We start from the raw sequence: 18054 nt of genomic DNA on the forward strand, positions 1-18054 counted from the left end.
AAGGATAAATGATTCAATTTATTCATCTGGTACATATTTGGATGTCGGTCATCTTGCTTCGTGATTTGTGGCATTTGTTTCTTTATTATTTCTTTCATTTTGCGACTTTAACGAATACTATGTTGATTTGCATTTATCTTTTCCATCTATAATGTGGAAGATACAAGTAGTGACTTCAATTTCTTGTGTGGTTACCTTTAAAATTTTCAGAAATCTTGTTTTATTTTCCCAGGCAGACACTTGGAAGCCCAAAGGAGGATTTGTTCATGTCCTATGTAATACAGGGCTTAAGCAGAGTAGCATCTTTAGGAAAGACCAAAATTGAAAGGCAGGCAGAGACTGGAGAGGTAGTTTTGGGACAGCAAAACAGGACCAGGGAAATCAGAGAGAAGCTTCAAAAGGGACAGGTGTGAACTGAAGGAACTTCCCCCTTCATACGCAGCTTGTTGCCTCTCGCTAAAGATTGATAGGAATGGATTTTATTCTTGGCTATAATTGAATGAGGGTCCCTTGTAATTAGTCATGCCTGAAATACCAGTTATGTATGGAATCACCCAGACTAGAATTGAATCTCAGCACTTACTAGCTAAATAAGCTTGGGCAAATCATATAAATTCTCTGTCAAATGGTCTAATAATAGCACCTAAGTCATGGTGTTGTTGTGGGGATTGAGGGATCCCAGGGATCTGGGATAATACCTGTAACATCCTGGGACAGTGCCTCATACTTGGAAAAATAGTCAATGAATGTTAGATGCTATTATGATGGCTGTGAAGCTATTACAGTGTTTATACGCATGTATCTCCTACTTGCAGGGCTGGAAATATTTTAATCTATTACTTGCCTGGAGAGATAAAGTAATTTGACTATTAAAAAAAATCAGGAGAGATAGCTGGAAGGAGAAGTGAGGTGAAAGGGATGGGTCTTGGAGAGCAAGAGCAAGTCAGAAAGAGGCATGCAGGGCATTTGGGGAGAGGGAAATTGGGATAAGAGCAGATACCTTGGAGAGCTCCCAGGCGGCCAGTGCCTATTTAGGCACGCCAGGCTCTGCAGAGCGGAAGGGAGATCAGGTCGCTAGGTCTGCAGTGAAGCTGTAAGGAGAGGTGCTGGGAGAATTCTGGAGGTAGAATCAGTAAAGAACAGGGGCCTGATACAGCGGGGGTCTGATGTTGTATGAATAGAATGCGTAAGTTCCAAGATCATGTTTCTGGATAAGGGGGATCCTTGCCGTCATTCTCTGAGATTAAGCACTGTAAGGGGTAAGAGAAGGGGAAGGAAGGGAGAAGAGAGAGGGAAGGGTCCAAGGCACACAGTCTTTGCAGCTTTGGTGGAGAAACCTTACAGGCCCATATCGTCTTCACGGTAGCTGAGTTAAATGCAGTTCTCCCTCCCTTTGAGGAAATCTAATGCACAAATGTCCCCTTACACATTAGGAAGTGATGCCCCACCTCACCCCAACCTCCATGTCTCAGAAAGACTATACATTTTGAAAAGGATTAACTGCAGGCCTACTTTGCACATCAGTTTTCTGGGTATCTTTAGTTTTTTATTCTTAGAATTAAAAACATCTTTTTAATTTGTTCATTCAGTCAACAAATATTTGTTGAGTGCTTTCTCTAGGAGCTGCATGCCCCAGATAAGAATTCAGACATGAGTTGCCCACATAGAGCTTATATCCTAAAGGGTGTGCTGTCACTTTTCCTGCATACCCCCAATGCCAAATGTAAGTTACATGTGCAGAGGCATCTGGGTAGCTGATGTGAATCTCTGTTAACCCCTTTTGTCTAGCAGAGACATATGTCCTGGGCACGGAGGTTCTAGAAGGGAGAAGGTTTATAGCTACGTGTCTGGGCTCCCCTTGGCTATCTTGTCCTGGTGATGCTAAGGGTATCAGAGATGGTAGGAGAGGAACTGGCCTCTTTGTTCAAGCCAAAGGGTGAAGATTCTCTCTGAGAAGGAAAAGTCTGTGGCCCAGCCAGGGAATGCTCTTGTCCAAAGGAAGAAGCATACAGTAGCCCAAGAATAGATGTTCTGGTCGTTTCTGAGGCTTGGGTAGAGGCCAGGTAAGCTCCATTCACTTCTGCGGTCATCTGAAATTGACTGGGGGCCTGAACTGCATCACATAGAGAAACATGATAGCCAAAAGATGGTCCTACTCGCCCTACCCCTCTAGAACTTTAGTGTTGTAAAGACACAGACAAATTCATATATGACTATAAAATAGTATTAAGTCTTTTTGGAGTTTGGGGGGCACAGCAATCACATGAGAAGGGTGCCTGGCCCAGCCTGGGAGACCTGCAGGAGACTTTGTAGAGGAAATGACATTGAAGCTGGGACTTGGAATCTAAGTAAGAATTAACCAGGTGAAGTGAAGACAGAGAAAGACAGGCAGGGCTGGGCGTGGTGGCTCATGACTGTAATCCCATCCCTTTGGGAGGCTGAGGCAGGAGGATCACTTGAGCTCAGGAGTTCAAGACCAGCCTGGACAACATGGCAAAATGTCATCTCTACAAAAATCCAAAAAAAAATGTAAAAATTAGCTGGGCATGGTGGTGTGCACCTATACTCCCAGCTACTTAGGAGGCTGAGGTAGGAGGATTGCTTGAGCCCTGGAGGTCGAGGCTGCAGGGAGCTTGATCACGCCACTGCAGTCCAGCCTGGGTGACAGAGGGACCTTGTCTCAAAAAAAAAAAAAAAAAAGGCAGGAAGAAGGAACAGCACATGAGAAGATGCACAAGAGAGAGTGGTATGGAGTGTGCCTGGTAGGGTGTGTGGCGGTTAGGAGGGATGATGCTGGGAAAGACAGGCAGATCACATAGGGCCCAGAAGGGCCCAAGTGGCCAGTGGCCTTCCCCCTTCCTTCCCCTACACAATGATCGAGCACCTACTGTGTACCAGACACTGTCCTCAGCACTGTGGGTACAGTGATGAGTGGGACAGATGCTGTCTTGACCTCACAGACCTCCCAGGCTGGCAGGGGAGTGAGATCCCAGCAGACCTAGTTTGGAACCCCTTCCTCTTCTTTTTTTAAAGTTGAGATATAATTCACATACTATAAATTTTACCCTTTTGTTTGTTTGTTGTTTGTTTGTTTGGCAGAGTTTCACTCTTGTTGCCCAGAATGGAGTGCAATGGTGCGATCTCAGTTCACTGCAACCTCCACCTCCCAGGTTCAAGTGATTCTCCTGCCTCAGCCTCCTGAGTAGCTGGGATTACATGTGCTCACCACTACGCCAGGTTAATTTTTGTATTTTTAGTAGAGGTGGGGTTTCACTATGTTGGCCAGGATGGTCTCAACCTCTTGACCTCGTGATCCGCCTGCCTTGGCCTCCCAAAGTGCCGGGATTGCAGACGTGAGCCATTGCACCTGGCCAAAATTTACCCTTTTTTTTTTTTGAGATGAAATTTCGCTCTTGTTGCCCAGGTTGGAGTGCAATGGCACTGTCTTGGCTCACCACAACCTCTGTCTCCTGGGTTCAAGCAATTCTCCTGCCTCAGTCTCCTGAGTAGCTGGGATTATAGGCATGTGCCACCATGCCCGGCTAATTTTGTATTTTTAGTAGAGACAGGGTTTCTCTGTGTTGGTCAGGCTGGTCTCAAACTCCTAACCTCAGGTGATCCACCCGCCTTGGCCTCCCAAAGTGCTGGGATTACAGGTGTGAACCACTGCGCCCAGCCCCAAATTTACAGTGTGCAATTCTGTGGTCTTTGCTACAAGACCTTTCACAAGATTGTACAACTATCACCAGTGTTTAATTTCAGAACAATTTCAGCATCCTCAGAGGAAACCCTGTACTCATTAGTAGTCACTCCCCATTCTCCTTCCAGTCCCCTGACCCCTGGCAACCACTAATCTGCTTTCTCTTTCTATGGATTTGCCTATTCTGGACGTTTCATGTAAATGAAGTCACACAACACGTGGCCTCTGTGTCTGGCTTCCTTTACTTAGCATGATATTTTCAAGGTTCGTCCATGTTGTCACACATAGCCATACTTTATTTCTTTGTACGGCAAAATGCTGTTCCATTGTATGGAATTTTGTTTATCCATTCATTAGTTGATAGAAATTTGGGTCTTACTTTAGAGATACGGCAACTAATGCTGTAAAAACATTCATATGCAAAGTTTTGTATGGACATATATGTTCATTCCTCTTAAATATATACCTAGGAGTAGAATTGCTGGGTCAGGTGGTAATACTATGTTTAACTTTTTAAGGCTCTGTCAGTCTGTTTTCCACAATGCTGTGCCATCTTACATTCCCACCAGCAGGGCCCGAGGGCTCTGACTTCCGTGCGTCTTCACACGATTGTCCAACCCCTCCTCTTCTTGAATGGGCCAAGAGTGATACTATCTGTCTGGGGAAGAGCAGGGAGTTGGCGCCCGGGGCCTGAGGCTTGGTCCTGGGAATGTGACTTTGAGGGAAGCCCGTGTCTTTCTGGTCCACCAGGGTGAGTCATCACCCAGGATCTCGGGGGAGCTGCCTGGCAGAGGGGCGGACTGCACCAGCCACTGCAGAAGCCACCATGCGACTTGACTGAGTCTCCACCCTCAGCTCCAGGCTGCCGGGCTTCCCTGGGAGCAGCTATTTCTGGCTATTTCTGCTCCAGGGAGGAGCAATGGTGGGTGGAAAGGTTGCAATTACTCGGTGGGGTGATTTTGGAAGTGCACTGCCTTGGGGACACAGGGCAGCTTTGACTTGGGAGGAGAGCAGAGGGGCTGCTCTGAGAATGCTGACCCTTTGGCATTATCTGAGCACAGGGCTGGGTTCACAGCAGTCCTGACAGCACCTTGAAGAGGGGGAAATAAGTCTTTGCGGACTGAGCTTTTCATGCAGGAGGTGCAACTCAGCGGGCGGGATGTGGCAACATGAGGCAGGCCACCATGGTGCTTGGAAGCAGGGCCAGGCTGTGGTCTACCCACAGTGGAGATGCAGCAGGAAGACCGACAGAGGTGGTGCTGGACCTCAGGCTCAGTGTTCACTTCTGTGCCTCAGTGACTTCATTTGCAAATATAGTAAACACAAAGGCTGCAGCAACGCCTGTTGGCAACTGTCTTCTTTATCACATGATGTTCTGGAACACTGACCTTTATTGACTATGGTCTTGACCTTTCTCTTGGCTTTTTGCCATCCCTATGGGCTCTCTTCATGATAACATCTGTGTCCATCCTGTATGTCTCTCTGCTGTATATGTTTCCTTCCCTGGGTCCTTGTTTGCTACCATTTTAGCAAAGTGGTTAAGGGTTCACTCTTCAGAGCTGGCTAGGCCTGGATGAAAATCCCAGCTCTACCATTCCCAGCCAGGTGTCTTTGGGCAAATCATTTCATGTATTCAAACCTGAGCCTTAGTTTTCCCATCTGTAAATTGGAGCAATAATCCCAGGGAGTTATTTAATAACAGCAGGTTACTTATCCTCGTAGCTGGATTATGAGGACTAACTGACTTGATGGATATGAAGGGCTTAACACAATGCCTGGCACACAGTTAGTGCGGGGCTGTAGAAAGAGCAAGGGCACAGGACAGAGAGAATGAGGAATGGGGTCCTGGACAAAGGGACATACTGAGTCCCCTGCATCCAGCCTGCAGAGGGGACAGTGTTGGGGGGAGCTGAAGGACTCCTGTGGTCAGCCTCCAGGTCTGGCGGTGTTGATGAGGGAGGCTCAAGGAAGGGTGTCTCCTGACTGACTTTTTAAAGTTTGTTTTGTTGTTGTTGTTGTTTTTAAGAGACAGTATCCCTGCTCTGTCATCCAGGCTGGAGTGCGGTGGTACAATCACAGCTCACTGCGGCCTCGAACTCCTGGCCTTAAGTGATCCTACCGCCTCAGCCTTCCAAAGCATTGGGATTACAGGTGTGAGCCACCACTTCTGGCCTCACTCAGTTCTGTACAAAAGTCACAATCATTGCTTTTCATTCCTGAGTCATGCTCCTGCAGTGCCCCGTGTCTGTGGGACTACACTGAGAAATAGTTTCATGGCCTCAGGAACAGGTAGCTCCATGGGCAACAAAGTAAGTGCTGCTGTGAAGGACAAAAGCAGAAGTGCAGGGTAGTGTGGAGAGAATAGATGGGGAAGCGCAATGGAGATTGGGGCAATCAAGGAAGGCCTCCCAGAGGAGGTGACATTTTAGCTAAAATCTGAAGGATGAAGAAGAGTTTGCCAGCCCAACAACGGGAAGAAAGAGGGTTCCAGGCATAGGAAACTGGGTGTAAAGGCCTGGAGAATCGGAGGTCGGTTTTTGTTTTGTTTTGTTTTAGGAAATGAGAGGCCAGTGTGGCTAAACCAGTGAGGGATTCAGGGAGTGATTTCCAGGTGAGGCAGATATGGAGCAGGCAGGGACCCGATCATGCAGTGCCTTGGAGGCAGTGGGAGGATGAGGCCTCATTGCTGGGCACTGGGCAGGAAAGGAAGGAAGAGAGATAGGAGGGTAGGCCTTGTGAGTGAACATGACACTGCAAGTCACATGGCCAGGTGGCAGCAGCTCAGCCCCAGGGCACCCCCCAGGGAGATGCAGATTGCCCAAGGTCCACCTTCACTGGGCAGACACCTCTGTCTGGCTATCCCCGTTTCCCCAGAGGAGGAACAGGAGCCACGCCTATGGTCGCATGTCACTGACCATCTCGAGGTCAGAAAGATGCTCTGTGAGACGGAGTGGGTCAGATGCCAAAGAAAACACAAGCTTGTCAGCGGTAATGTCTCCCTGCAAAGGCAGCCGCCACCAGCTTCCTGCTGAGACGGGCCGGCTCAGCCTCACTTGCTACAGCTGGAGATGGAGAGGACCAGATGGCCCTGTTTGGCCCAGATTCCAGCCAGATTGCCAGGGAGGTGTGGGCGGAGCGGCGGGGTCGGCGCCAGGAGCAGGGATACGTGAGTGAGGAGGGTGGGAGCCACTTCTTTGCCATCTCAATAGGGTCCTGCCTGCATAGGGGGTGGTGGAGCACCGACTGTGGCCTTATGGTGGTCCGTGAACCAGCATATGCTCAGAGCTCCCTGGAGGGAGACTGCCTCTGTCATTTTACCGCCAGCTCTAAAGCTCTTGAGAGATGCAACGTGTTGATGGTTGTATTCCCAGCACCCAGCACAGGCTGGGACACAAGCAAAAGCTCACTGGTTGATTTTTGTTTTTATTTTTAAAATAAATGCTAACAATAGCCAGGGCCTTGTCTTCCTTAACTCCACAGCAATGCCATGGGGGAGCACTGTTGTGATCCCCATTTTGCAGATGAGGACATGGAGGCAGAGAGGGGGAATAACTTGCCTAGAGCTGCAGCTAAGCAAATGCATGAGAATAAATGGGTCACTCCGACGAACTGATGGCTGAGCCTGGGACTTAGGGCTTTGTGGGCAGGGAGCTGCCCTGAGTGTGGGCAACTGAGAGAAGGTGTGGACACTCCTGGCCGAAGGAAAGAAGTGTGCCTTTCTCGTCTTTGTGTTCCCTGAGCTCCAGGCAACACCTTAGACCCAAGCCAGCTTCCTCCATTGTTCCAGGTGCTCTAGAAAGCAAGAGACGAGCCTGGAGAGGTAGAGAGACAGGACCGCTGGGCATGGCTGAGCAGGCTGCACACTGCATAATTCCAGGGCACTCTATTCACACAGACTATGATGAGAACAGTACAAGGTACTGTTATGCAAGCGTATTTGCATATTGCCTTGGAATTATGCAAGGCAGTAGCTCTGTAGGAGGGACCACACCATACAGGACTTTGAAGACCAGGGGTCTGCAAACCTTTTCTGCAAAGGGCCAGATAGTAAATATCGTAGGTCATGTGAGCCATACAGTCTCTGTTGTACCTACTCAAATCTGCTGTTGTAGGGTGAAAGCAGTCATAGGTGATATGTAAATGAATGAGTGTGGATGTGTTCCAATAAAACTTTATTTACAGAAACAGGCTGCCTGCCAGATTTGGCCCACAGGCCATAGTTTGCCAGTCCCAGTGAAGGTCATGGAAGGATTCTGAACTTCATCCCAAGAGCACTGTGGAGGCTGGACATGGTTGTGTGTGTGCTTGGAGTCTCAACTACTCAGAAGGCCGAGGTGGGAGGATTGCTTGTGAGCAAGAGTTTGAGGCCAGCCTGGGCAACATAGTGAGGCCCTGTCTCAAAAAAAGAAGGTGGCGGCCAGATGCAGTGGCTCACGCCTGTAATCCCAGCACTTTGGGAGGCTGAGGCAGGCAGATCACGAGGTCAGGAGATTTAGACCATCCTGGCTAACACGGTGAAACCCCGTCTACTAAAAATACAAAAAATTAGCTGAGCATGGTGGCATGTGCCTGTAGTCCCAGCTACTCAGGAGACTGAGGCAGGAGAGCTGAGATCACACCACTGCACTCCAGCCTGGGCAACAGAGCGAGACTCCGTTTCAAAAAAAAAAAAAAAAGAAAAAGAAGAAGAAGGCTGGGCATGGTGGCTCGTGACTTAAATCCCAGCACTTTGGGAGGCTGAGATGGGAAGATTGCTGGGGCCAGGAGTTTGAGACCAGCCTGGTCAACATAATGAGATCCTATCTCTATATTTAAAAATAATAATAATAATAGAAGAAGAAGAAAAGAGCAAAATGGAGCCATGAGAAGATTTAAAGCAGGGAGTCGGGGAGGCAGGTTTACATTTTAAATGCCCCTGAAAGAGCTAATCCCTCAGCAGGGTAACACCATTTCTTCTGTCCCATTTGCAGATCCTTGAACTCTTCTGTCTTCAAAAAGAGGCTTGGCCTGGGACTGCAGGCCTTCTGATACATAGACAGTTCCAGAAGCAGAGGTCACTGCTGTCCATTTCCCATTACCCTCGTCCCCAAATCAGCTCTCAGCACAGGTCTCGACATGGCAGAAATCCAGAAATGTTGGTTCCATTCCTGGCCTTAGGGCAGAGTAGAATGGTCCACTGGCCACCTGCCTGGGCTTTGAAATCAGAGAGGCCTGGTGCCAAACCCCTGCTCCTTAATTTGGCCACGTGTGACTGAGCTACACCTTCCTGGCCCTCTGTCTTTTCTTCTGCGTAAGAGGAATAATTATAGATGTGAACCTATAAAATAAAGTGATTCTGAATTGACCAAGATGCAAATGAGAGGCTTGGTAAGAAAACATTATTTTTATTTATTTATATATATTTTTTGAGACAGAGTCTTGCTCCGTAACCCAGGCTGGAGTGCAATGGTGCAGTGTCGGCTCACTGCAACCTCTGCCTCCTAAATTCAAGCTATTCTCCTGCCTCAGCCTCTTGAGTAGCTAGGATTACAGGCACGAGCTACCACGCCCGGCTAATTTTTGTATTTTTAGTAGTGACAAGGATTCGCCATGTTGGCCAGGCTGGTCTTGAACTCCTGACCTCAAGTGATCCACATGCCTTGGCCTCCCAAAGTGCTGGAATTACAGGCATGAGCCACTGTGCCTGGCCAGAAAATATTATTAATATAATAATCATTTTCTTACTGAACTCTAGAGGCAGGGAACCTGATTGTGCACTGGACGGCGAGGACTTTGCTCCTGTGACTAGGTGCAGAGCCGGGCCTTGGGCTCCTAGCTACACTGGAAGTCGCACTGCTGAGGCAGCCTTGGCTCATGAGTACTAAGGGCTTCCTAGAGAGGGGAATGATTTGTCCCACCTCTTGGGCTGAAAATAACTGCCCAACATCAGGGTAATTACATGGCTTGGATTCCGGCAGAGCACGGAGGACACCCCAATAATTACTGTGCATCAACACTGCTTTTGGCAGCTGATGCTTATTTTCTGCCTCAAAGAGTATCTCCTGGACAGGAAGCTTATTCTGCTACCCATCCCATGGGAATTGAACCCCTAGCTAATGTGAGCAGAACCATCCAGAAACCCATCCTAGTCAGGGACATAGTGGCCACTGCTCCTCTCCCAAAGGCCATCTGTCAGGCTCAGGGCACCCTCACTCACCCATGGGCAGGTTGGGCTGTGGTGATCAGTGGCTTTGCCATCATCTCCTACATGGTCTTGAGGCTAACACCAGGCACCAGGTCTGTAGGAGGCGCCTGCGAGCAGAGACCTGCCTGCTACAGACATGAGTCTTCCGGAGTCAGCCCTTGAGGGTGATCTGCTTTGCTCAGAGATGGAGAGGCTTTGTCCTTGTACTGAACTAGAGGGCTGCCAATTGGGTCAAGGTCCTAGAGGAGTTCTTGAGGACTCACTGTGTACCAGGCTTTAGGGATAGAGTCATAAGTACCAGGTCATGGTTCTGCCCTCGTGGGGCTTAGTGTCCAATGGGCAGATACACTCAAAGCCCATAATTAGTTATACAATTGTAGTTGTGACAAGGCTGTAAATGAGATGTATAGGAGCTATGGGTATATATAACAGGAGCCTGGGGAGTGGAGCTGAGACCTAAAGGATGAGGAGTGGGGCTGAGGGGTGTGTGTGTGTGTGTGTGTGTGTGTGTGTGTGTGTGTGTATGTTAGTGTTAGAGGCAGATGCATGGATGATGCTGGTTGGATGGATGAATGGATGCTGGTGGATGGATGGATGAATGATTGAGTTTTCGAGGCAATGGGAACAGACTATGCAAAATCTCAGAGACCACAAGAAGTGGTGTGACTCTAACTGACAAAAGACTCTTGTGGAAAGTGTTTGGAGTTTAAGAAATGAGAATGGAGAGGTTAGCAGGTAGGATGATTGTGCACAGCTGAGCAAGTTGTGTACTGGACAGCTCCAGAGGATGCCAGTCTTAGAAACCATGATATGGATGGTGCCCCCTAGAATTGTACAAGCTGGAGGTCTGCAGGCAGGGCTCACATCATGCAAGAACTTGTATGCCATAGGAAGAGTTTTGGACTTTATTCCCAGAGCAATGGGGAGCCATGGAAGGATTTTAACAATTTGTGATAGAGCTAATTTTCATTTATAATGCCCCAAAGCAGCACTGTCCAATATAACTTTCCAGGAAGATGAAAATGTTCTATTTCTACACTTTCCAATATGGTAGCCACCAACCACTTGAAACAGCACAGCATGCCTGAGAAACTAAATTTGAAATGTTAATTCATTTAAGCAGCCGTAATAGCCAGATGTAGCTAGTGGCACCATGTTGGTCAGGACAGTGCCAAAGGATCTGACCTTACTGGACAAGGTCCTGTCATGCTTAAGCCATACTGGCTATGCATACTGGGCAGGTCTACTGGAGATGCCACCTCTTGCTGGGTGGTGACCTCAACCTCCCCTTCATGCAGGGCCTTGGCTCACACTGAGGACTAGGGTGCAACTGGGACTGTGGTTTGGGAACTGGGCCTCATGAGGATGGAGCTGAGGCACTGTACCCCCACCCCATCCACTGTTCCTGAGCCCTTAAGAACTCCTCCCTTGCCTACCAGCATCTTTTGCCCCTGTACCCCCTGGAGTTGCTGACTGGGGTTTTTGTCCTGCAGAAGGGATAGCCTTCTCTCCACCCTGACCAGCTCACTTCTAATTTGTTTCCCCACAGCAGAAATCAACGAGGAAGCCACCTCAGCCCTGCCCTGTGGCATGAACCGTAGTGTGGAGATAGTGTCTGCGGTGGGGATTAGGGGGTGTAGACATTGGCTTCTGTTTCACAGGGAGCCAGACTTGGCTGGGGGTGGGAGGAGGCTCAGAGGGCTCAGGGCCAGCCTATATATCCTATCTGCAGTGCCTGGGCCTCCACACCTGGCTTCATCAGCACGATGGCACGAGGGCCACACACACAAGCCAGCTTGCTTGTTCAAGTTCGTCCACTTGCCCCACAAACAGCCACCCTCTGTTCACCCCTCTGGCCTAGAGGTCCGCTTGCCCAGTAACTGCACAGTCTACCTTTGGGAAGTTGGATCCAGGGAAGATCCTACTGAGGCCCTGCAAGCAGGCTCAGAGCCATTTGGACAGGAACAGTAGAGGTGTGGCCTGGAAGGGGAGCCAGGGGCTCGAGTGGACTCATCCCACTGGCCCCCTAGACTCCTCATCCACGGGGAGAGGCAAAGCTGGAGGGCCTCAGATCACCCTGCTAAAGCCAGAGCTGGGGTCCCAGTTGCCAAGCTGGGGAAGGGGGCTGCAGGGCTGCTGGGTGAGCTCCTCTCTTCTCTCCCTTTGCACTTGGGTTCAGGGGAGAATTAGGGCCTGAATGGTGGCGGGCAAAGGAGAAGGGAGGAGAATCACAGTGATAAGGGGAGGGGGCTTATCCTAAGCAAGAGGGATTCCAGGCTGTCAGTGCTATTCACTGTGGCCTCCCTGTCCACCCAGAATCCCTGAAAACACACACACACACACACACACACACACCCCTAGACAAAATTCTAGGGATTGGAGATGGTTAAAACCTCTGCTACCCTCCTTCCCCAGGGCTCAGTAGGGCCAAAGAAGGGGCATTTGACACCCATAGGTGAGCCATTACCTGCTGCGGGGACCCACAGTTTTAATAAAAATCACCACAGCTACCAGAGCAGGAGTTCACCCCCAAACCACATGCAGGCCACTGTGCTGAGCCCCTGGCATGGCTCGCCTCGATGACCACTCACACTGTCACCGTGAGGAGGATGAACATCATCCCCATTTTGCAGATGAGAAAACTGAGGCACAGAGAAGGTAGTGTCTTGACCGAGGTTGCACAGCCAATGAGAATGGTGCCCAAATTTGAACCTCCAGAGTGTATGCTTTCAATGACTAGAATGTGCACCCTCTGGACAACAAATGTAAATTGCTTAGCTCAGTGCCTGGCATACAGGAAGTGCTGAATAATTGTTAGTTCTTGTTATTGTTATCCATAATAAGATAGGCAGTGGCATCCACCTCTTGGAAATTCTGGGCCTCAGTTGTCTCATCTGTAAAATGGGGAGGTGTTACTACATTCCTCATGGGCCTGGGGGAGAGTGGGTCTTACCCAGGCCCCTGCATGCCTGCACACCCAGTGTGCAACGGGAAGCTCACTCCTGTACCCTCCTATTGCAGTACGCTACTTCCTGAAGAATAAGGTCAGCCCTGATTTGTGCAATGAGGACGGACTCACAGCCCTACACCAGGTAAGGCTGGGCTCGTTGGGGCTCCCGGGCTCCCTGCTCCTCACCTGGACAGGTACCCTGTTTCTTGGCACTTTCCTGCTGAGAACTCTCAGGGAGGAGGGAATGAGGGAGGGAGGAGGAGCTGCAGCTGGCCCATCTGAAAGGCTCTTGTCTACTTTGGAGACACGCGTGTCTGTTACTGCCATCCTACAGAGCCCTGTGTGCGCGTGCAGACGCGCCTGCACATGCAGGCTCTGTTGACAGGGAGCCTTTGTTCACTGCATCCCTCCTGCCCATGAAAGCAAGTGTGTTTGGAGCTTGACAGTGTACGAAGCACATTCACACTTAATCAGGACATCCCATCCACCCTCGTGACAGAGGCAGTTGGCGGGACTTATGTGACCTGCCCAAGGTCACATGATCTTGATTTATGGCCTTGAGCCATGTGCTATCATGACATGTCTTTTCCAAGGCAGAGGGATGGGTCCAGTCCTCCTTGCTGGGGATGGCTGCTCTGGCTGTCACCTTTCACATGGATGCTGCTATAGCCTCGTAACTGGTCCCCAGCATTCAGTCTGGCTCTGCCATAATTCTCTCTCCACGTAGCAGCCATGGGGATGCTGAAGCTAAAACTCTCTTCGTGTTACTCAAAGTTCTCTGGTGTCTTCCTATAATGGGGGGGATAAAAACAAACTCTGCACAAGGCCCCATGAGGCGGGGCTCGCACCCGATCTTCCAAGCCTCCTGGCTCTCGGGGCCCTAGCCACCCAACTTCTCAGGTCCTTGGACCCACTGCGCTCCTCCCCACCACACTTCCCACAGCACTTGGTGCTTTCACCCATTAGCTGCCCTCCACAGCAAGAGCTTCAGAGCTGTGTTGTGATGGACATACCCTTTGTCTTCTGAAGGCCCTCTTCCTTTGTAATTAGTCATTTTAGCCATTGATGTCATCATTTGGTGCTGACTTCTCCCCTACTCAGACGCTGAGCTGCCCGAGGGCACAGCCCATGCCTCTTGCTTATGGGTGTGTCCTAGCATCTTTCCCCATGCTGGCATACAGCAGGTACTCAATATGTGCATGCTGAATTAATGCACAAACACACCAAAGCCTCCCTGTGCCCGAGTTTCTAAGTAGATGGACTTGAGTGAGAGGCCAGGCAGCCAGAACCCTGGGCTGGCGAGGGCCTCCCCACCTCCATGCAAGGGCCGGGGTGGGATGGACAGAGACTGGCCACGCCCTGCCCACAGGCCCCAGGGGCAGGTCCTTGTGTGTCCTCTTGACTTCTCTCTCACAGGGCCTCAGGCATCCACTCTCAGGCAGCTGCCTCAGTACCCTCTCTCCATCTGCCCTTGGAAACTCCCAGACTCCCAGCTCCATGAACTCTAGAGGGCCTGGGACTCCACCAGGGAGCGGAGAGCAGGTGGCTGCTGTAGCTTGCCCTGAAGTGGAGACCCAAATGCCAATTTCCAAGGCTGGGTAGCACCCACCAGCCATGGGCATGAGGACCAAATGTGTAGGCTACTTCCTACTGCGTGCCAGAAAGGTGAGGACGTCAGGACTGAGAGTCAGACTTGTGGCCCAGAACTGTCACCCACTAGCTGTGTGACTGTGGGGAAGTTACTTAAGCTCTCTGTGCCTCAGTTTCCTCATCTCTAAAAGAGGAATAACAAGTACCCATCTCATTGGGTGGCTGTGAGGATTAAATGAACACACGTAAAACTCCTTTAAGCAGTGCTCAATACTGGATAAATATTATCTATTATTATTTATTAAAAGTTATTATTATTAAAATGTATCATGTGACCACTTCTCTGCAAATTACTTCAGTTATATATTTCATTTTGATCCTTACAACAAACCTCAGAAATATTATCATCCCCAGGCCGGGCATGGTGGCTCATGCCTGTAATTCCGGCACTTTGGGAGGCCAAGGCAGGCAGATCACCTGAGGTCAGGAGTTCAAGACCAGCCTGGCCAACATGGCAAAACCCTGTCTTTACTAAAAATACAAAAATTAGCCGGGTGTGGTGGCGGGTGTCTGTAATCCCAGCTACTAGGGAGGCTGAGGTACGGAGATTTGCTTGAACCAGGGAAGCAGAGGTTGTAGTGAGCCAAGATCATGCCACTGCCTTCCAGCCTGGGTGACAGAGTGAGACACTGTCTCAAAAAAAAAAAAAAAAGAAATATTATCATCCCCATTTTATGACTGAGGAAACTGAGGCAGCCTGTTCAATAGAACTTTCTACAATGATGAAAATGTTCTGTGTTTCTGCAGTGCACAGTACAATAGCCACCAGCCACATGCAGATCTCCAGCACTCGAAATGTGGCTGATGTGACTGAGGAAATGGATTTTGAATTTTATTTAATTTTACTGGATTTAAAGAAACAGTGGCTGTCGTATTACACCGTGCAGCCTGGGGAGGTGAAATCTTGTCTGAGGTCAAACAGTGATTGAGTGTTGAAGCCAGGATTGAAACAAGGTAGTCTTAACTGCTCTGTGGACACCACAGCTGCAATTCTCGGAGCCCCAGGTATCCCCTTGAGTTGCCATCACTGATGCAATGAGCTCTCGAGTGGCATCCTTTTTTTAGCTTGGGGTTCCCGCCACCTCATATAGTGCTTCTTCCTTGTTGGTCACATTGCTTTCTCAGGACCAGTTTCTCCTGTGGGTTCCTAGGCCCCTGGGGATGCATGGTCAGGGAGGCGGGAACTCACCAGGCTCCGAGTTTAGCTCCATGAAGCTCATGGCTGACCAGCTGAAACCCACATCCCACCCCAACCACCACCTTTGCCTTGGGCCCCATATTGAGATCCCTTTCAGGGAGACATCCACCCTCATCAGCCTGTGGGCTTCCATTTATTTTTTCAACAAGTACCTATTGTGTATCCACTCCATGCCAGGTATCTTCTGGGGACAGGGCCCCAGAAGTAAGTTAGGCAGAGTCCTTGCTCTCAGAATTCAGAGTGTGCTGTGGCCACAGGCACATAAATCATAATAGAGGTAATGCAGTGTGGTCAGCCCTTGCACAGAGGCAGCTTAAAGCTGGGAACCGAAGACTTGACCCAAGGGGGAACTGAGTAAGGCTTCTAAGAGGAAGGGATATCTGAGTTGGGTCTTGAAGGATGAGTAGGAGCTTGCTAGCTAGAAAAGGGTAAGGCAGAACATTCAAAGCAAGGGAATAGCATGTGCAAAGCCTTGAGAAAGGGGCTCAGCATTTCAAGTTTGGAGTCTGGAGGGTTCCGTGTGGCACAATTAGAGCGCAGGGAGCCTCAGGGAGAGGTGCAGGTGGTGAGACTGAGAAGGTTAAGAACAAGGCCTTTGGGGTTAGACTGCTTGGATTTCAATTCATTTCTTACTCCGTGTGATATTGTGCCACCAGGTCTCCTTGAGCCAGTTTCCCCATCTATAAAAGGGGCCATTTCCCCATCTGTAAAATGAGCAATCCTCCTTTTTTTGAAGATTAAATGAGGCAATGCATGGCCAAAACTTAGCAAGCTGCTTGACTCTTGTAAGTCCTCAAAAAGTATTTGACATTGTTATTGACAATGTGATGTGACATGTTATTACTGTTGTTGCCGGGGCTGTTGTTATTGTTATCACTGCTATTGTCACTGTTGCTCCAGTGCAACAAAGGAGATGGGGGCAAATTAAGAAGAACTGCCCCTGCCTGGCAAAGGAGTGTGGATTTTCTTCTCTTGGCAACAGGGAGCCCTCAGAGGTTTGTAAACAGAAAGCAACATGATTAGATTAATGAAGAAGCTCTCTCGGGTCGAGGGTGTTAGGAAGGGGAGTGACAGGGAGGTAGAGAGAGATGATGAAACTTCATCCAGGGCAGAGGGTGGGGACAGCGATTTAGGAGATGTGCAATTCATACCTAGTGATAGATTGAAGGTGGGAAGGGAGGAGGTGGGAGGAGGTGGGAGGAGATGGGAGGAGGTGACTGACTGCCAGGTGCCATTTCCCACCTCGGCCACCGCAGAGGAGGAGGCCCGCCCACTCCACCAGCTACCACCTACTCCATGTGCGCCCCTGCACCCAGCCCCCAACGCAGCCCTTACTCAGGCTGGGTCTCCCAGGTATAGACTGGTCCAGCCCCTGGACAGGTGTCTCACAAGACTCTGCCATTCTGGGCACACAGTCCCCTCCCGCTTCAACCTGAGGCTTCCACTCCACCCGCTATGTTTCCTGCAGTCTCCAGCGGTTGGATTTCTGGCCCTCTTGCCCCTGACCCCAGGGGCTTCTCAGTGGCATCTCCCAGTGAAGGCCTGGAGATGTTCACCTTCCACCACAGCCTCGCTTCGTTGCCTTTGGCGCCCTCTGCCGGCTGCGCCGTGCTGCTGCGTGGTTCTCCCGCCCACCTGAGGCAGCACCCAGCCGCTACAGGGTCACGTCTTTCCCTGCCTGTCCGGAGAGATGTCCTCAGACCTAGCCACCTTCCCCCCACATCCCCGCCCTGCAAAGACTGGCTGGCGCAGAAAGAACCTGGGTCTCTGGCGCCATCTGTGCAAACGGCTGCTCCTTTCCCACATGTCCTGGCGCTGAGCCCTGGCTTCCCTGGGGATAGGGGTGGGGCTGTGGTGCCGCCCCAGCCCACGCCTACACCCACGTCCACACCCACCTGGTGCCGTGGGCTTCCACAGCTGCTCCTGCTCCTTCAGCTGGCATCTGGACTCTTCTCTCTATCCCCGTGGTCGTTTCTGGAGGCCAGGCCACCATCATCTCTTAACCGGGTGACTTCAACACAGCTCTTTGCTGTCCCCTCCCAACGTGCACACATGTGTGTGGGCGTGCACGCGCACACACACAATCTGTTCTCCACGTGCAATCAGAGGAGCTGTTGTTTTTAAAAGCAAGTCTGATCCTGCTCCCCTTCTTAGCGTAACTCAGTGTCTCCCATTGCACTGAGGACCAAGTCCCAAGCCCTTATCTGGATGGGCAAGGCTGAGCCTTTGAGCCCTGCTGTGTCCCCTGCTGGCTTCCGCAGAAGTCACCTCTAGGGAATAGTTTCCTCCTGCAGTCTGTAAAGTGGCTCCCTGTCTTTCTCCTCTCTCCCGGCCTCTCCCACCCTGGCGCCTAGCTTGACACCACTCTGTCT

At 50.2% G+C, this 18054-nt stretch overlaps 1 protein-coding gene across 2 annotated transcripts in view; it reads left to right on the forward strand.

Annotated features, from left to right (window-relative positions):
- Positions 1-18054, forward strand: part of PPP1R16B (protein phosphatase 1 regulatory subunit 16B) — a 120961-nt gene that overhangs the window by 74543 nt on the left and 28364 nt on the right. For both annotated transcript variants that reach the window (XM_033186414.1, XM_033186415.1), the window contains exon 3: positions 12906-12976. In XM_033186414.1, the coding sequence (XP_033042305.1) occupies positions 12906-12976 (71 nt within the window). The remainder of the gene's footprint in view (positions 1-12905; positions 12977-18054) is intronic.

Source organism: Trachypithecus francoisi, unplaced genomic scaffold (genome assembly GCF_009764315.1).
Source record: "Trachypithecus francoisi isolate TF-2019V2 unplaced genomic scaffold, Tfra_2.0 Lachesis_group21, whole genome shotgun sequence".
Classification (NCBI taxonomy): domain Eukaryota; kingdom Metazoa; phylum Chordata; class Mammalia; order Primates; family Cercopithecidae; genus Trachypithecus; species Trachypithecus francoisi.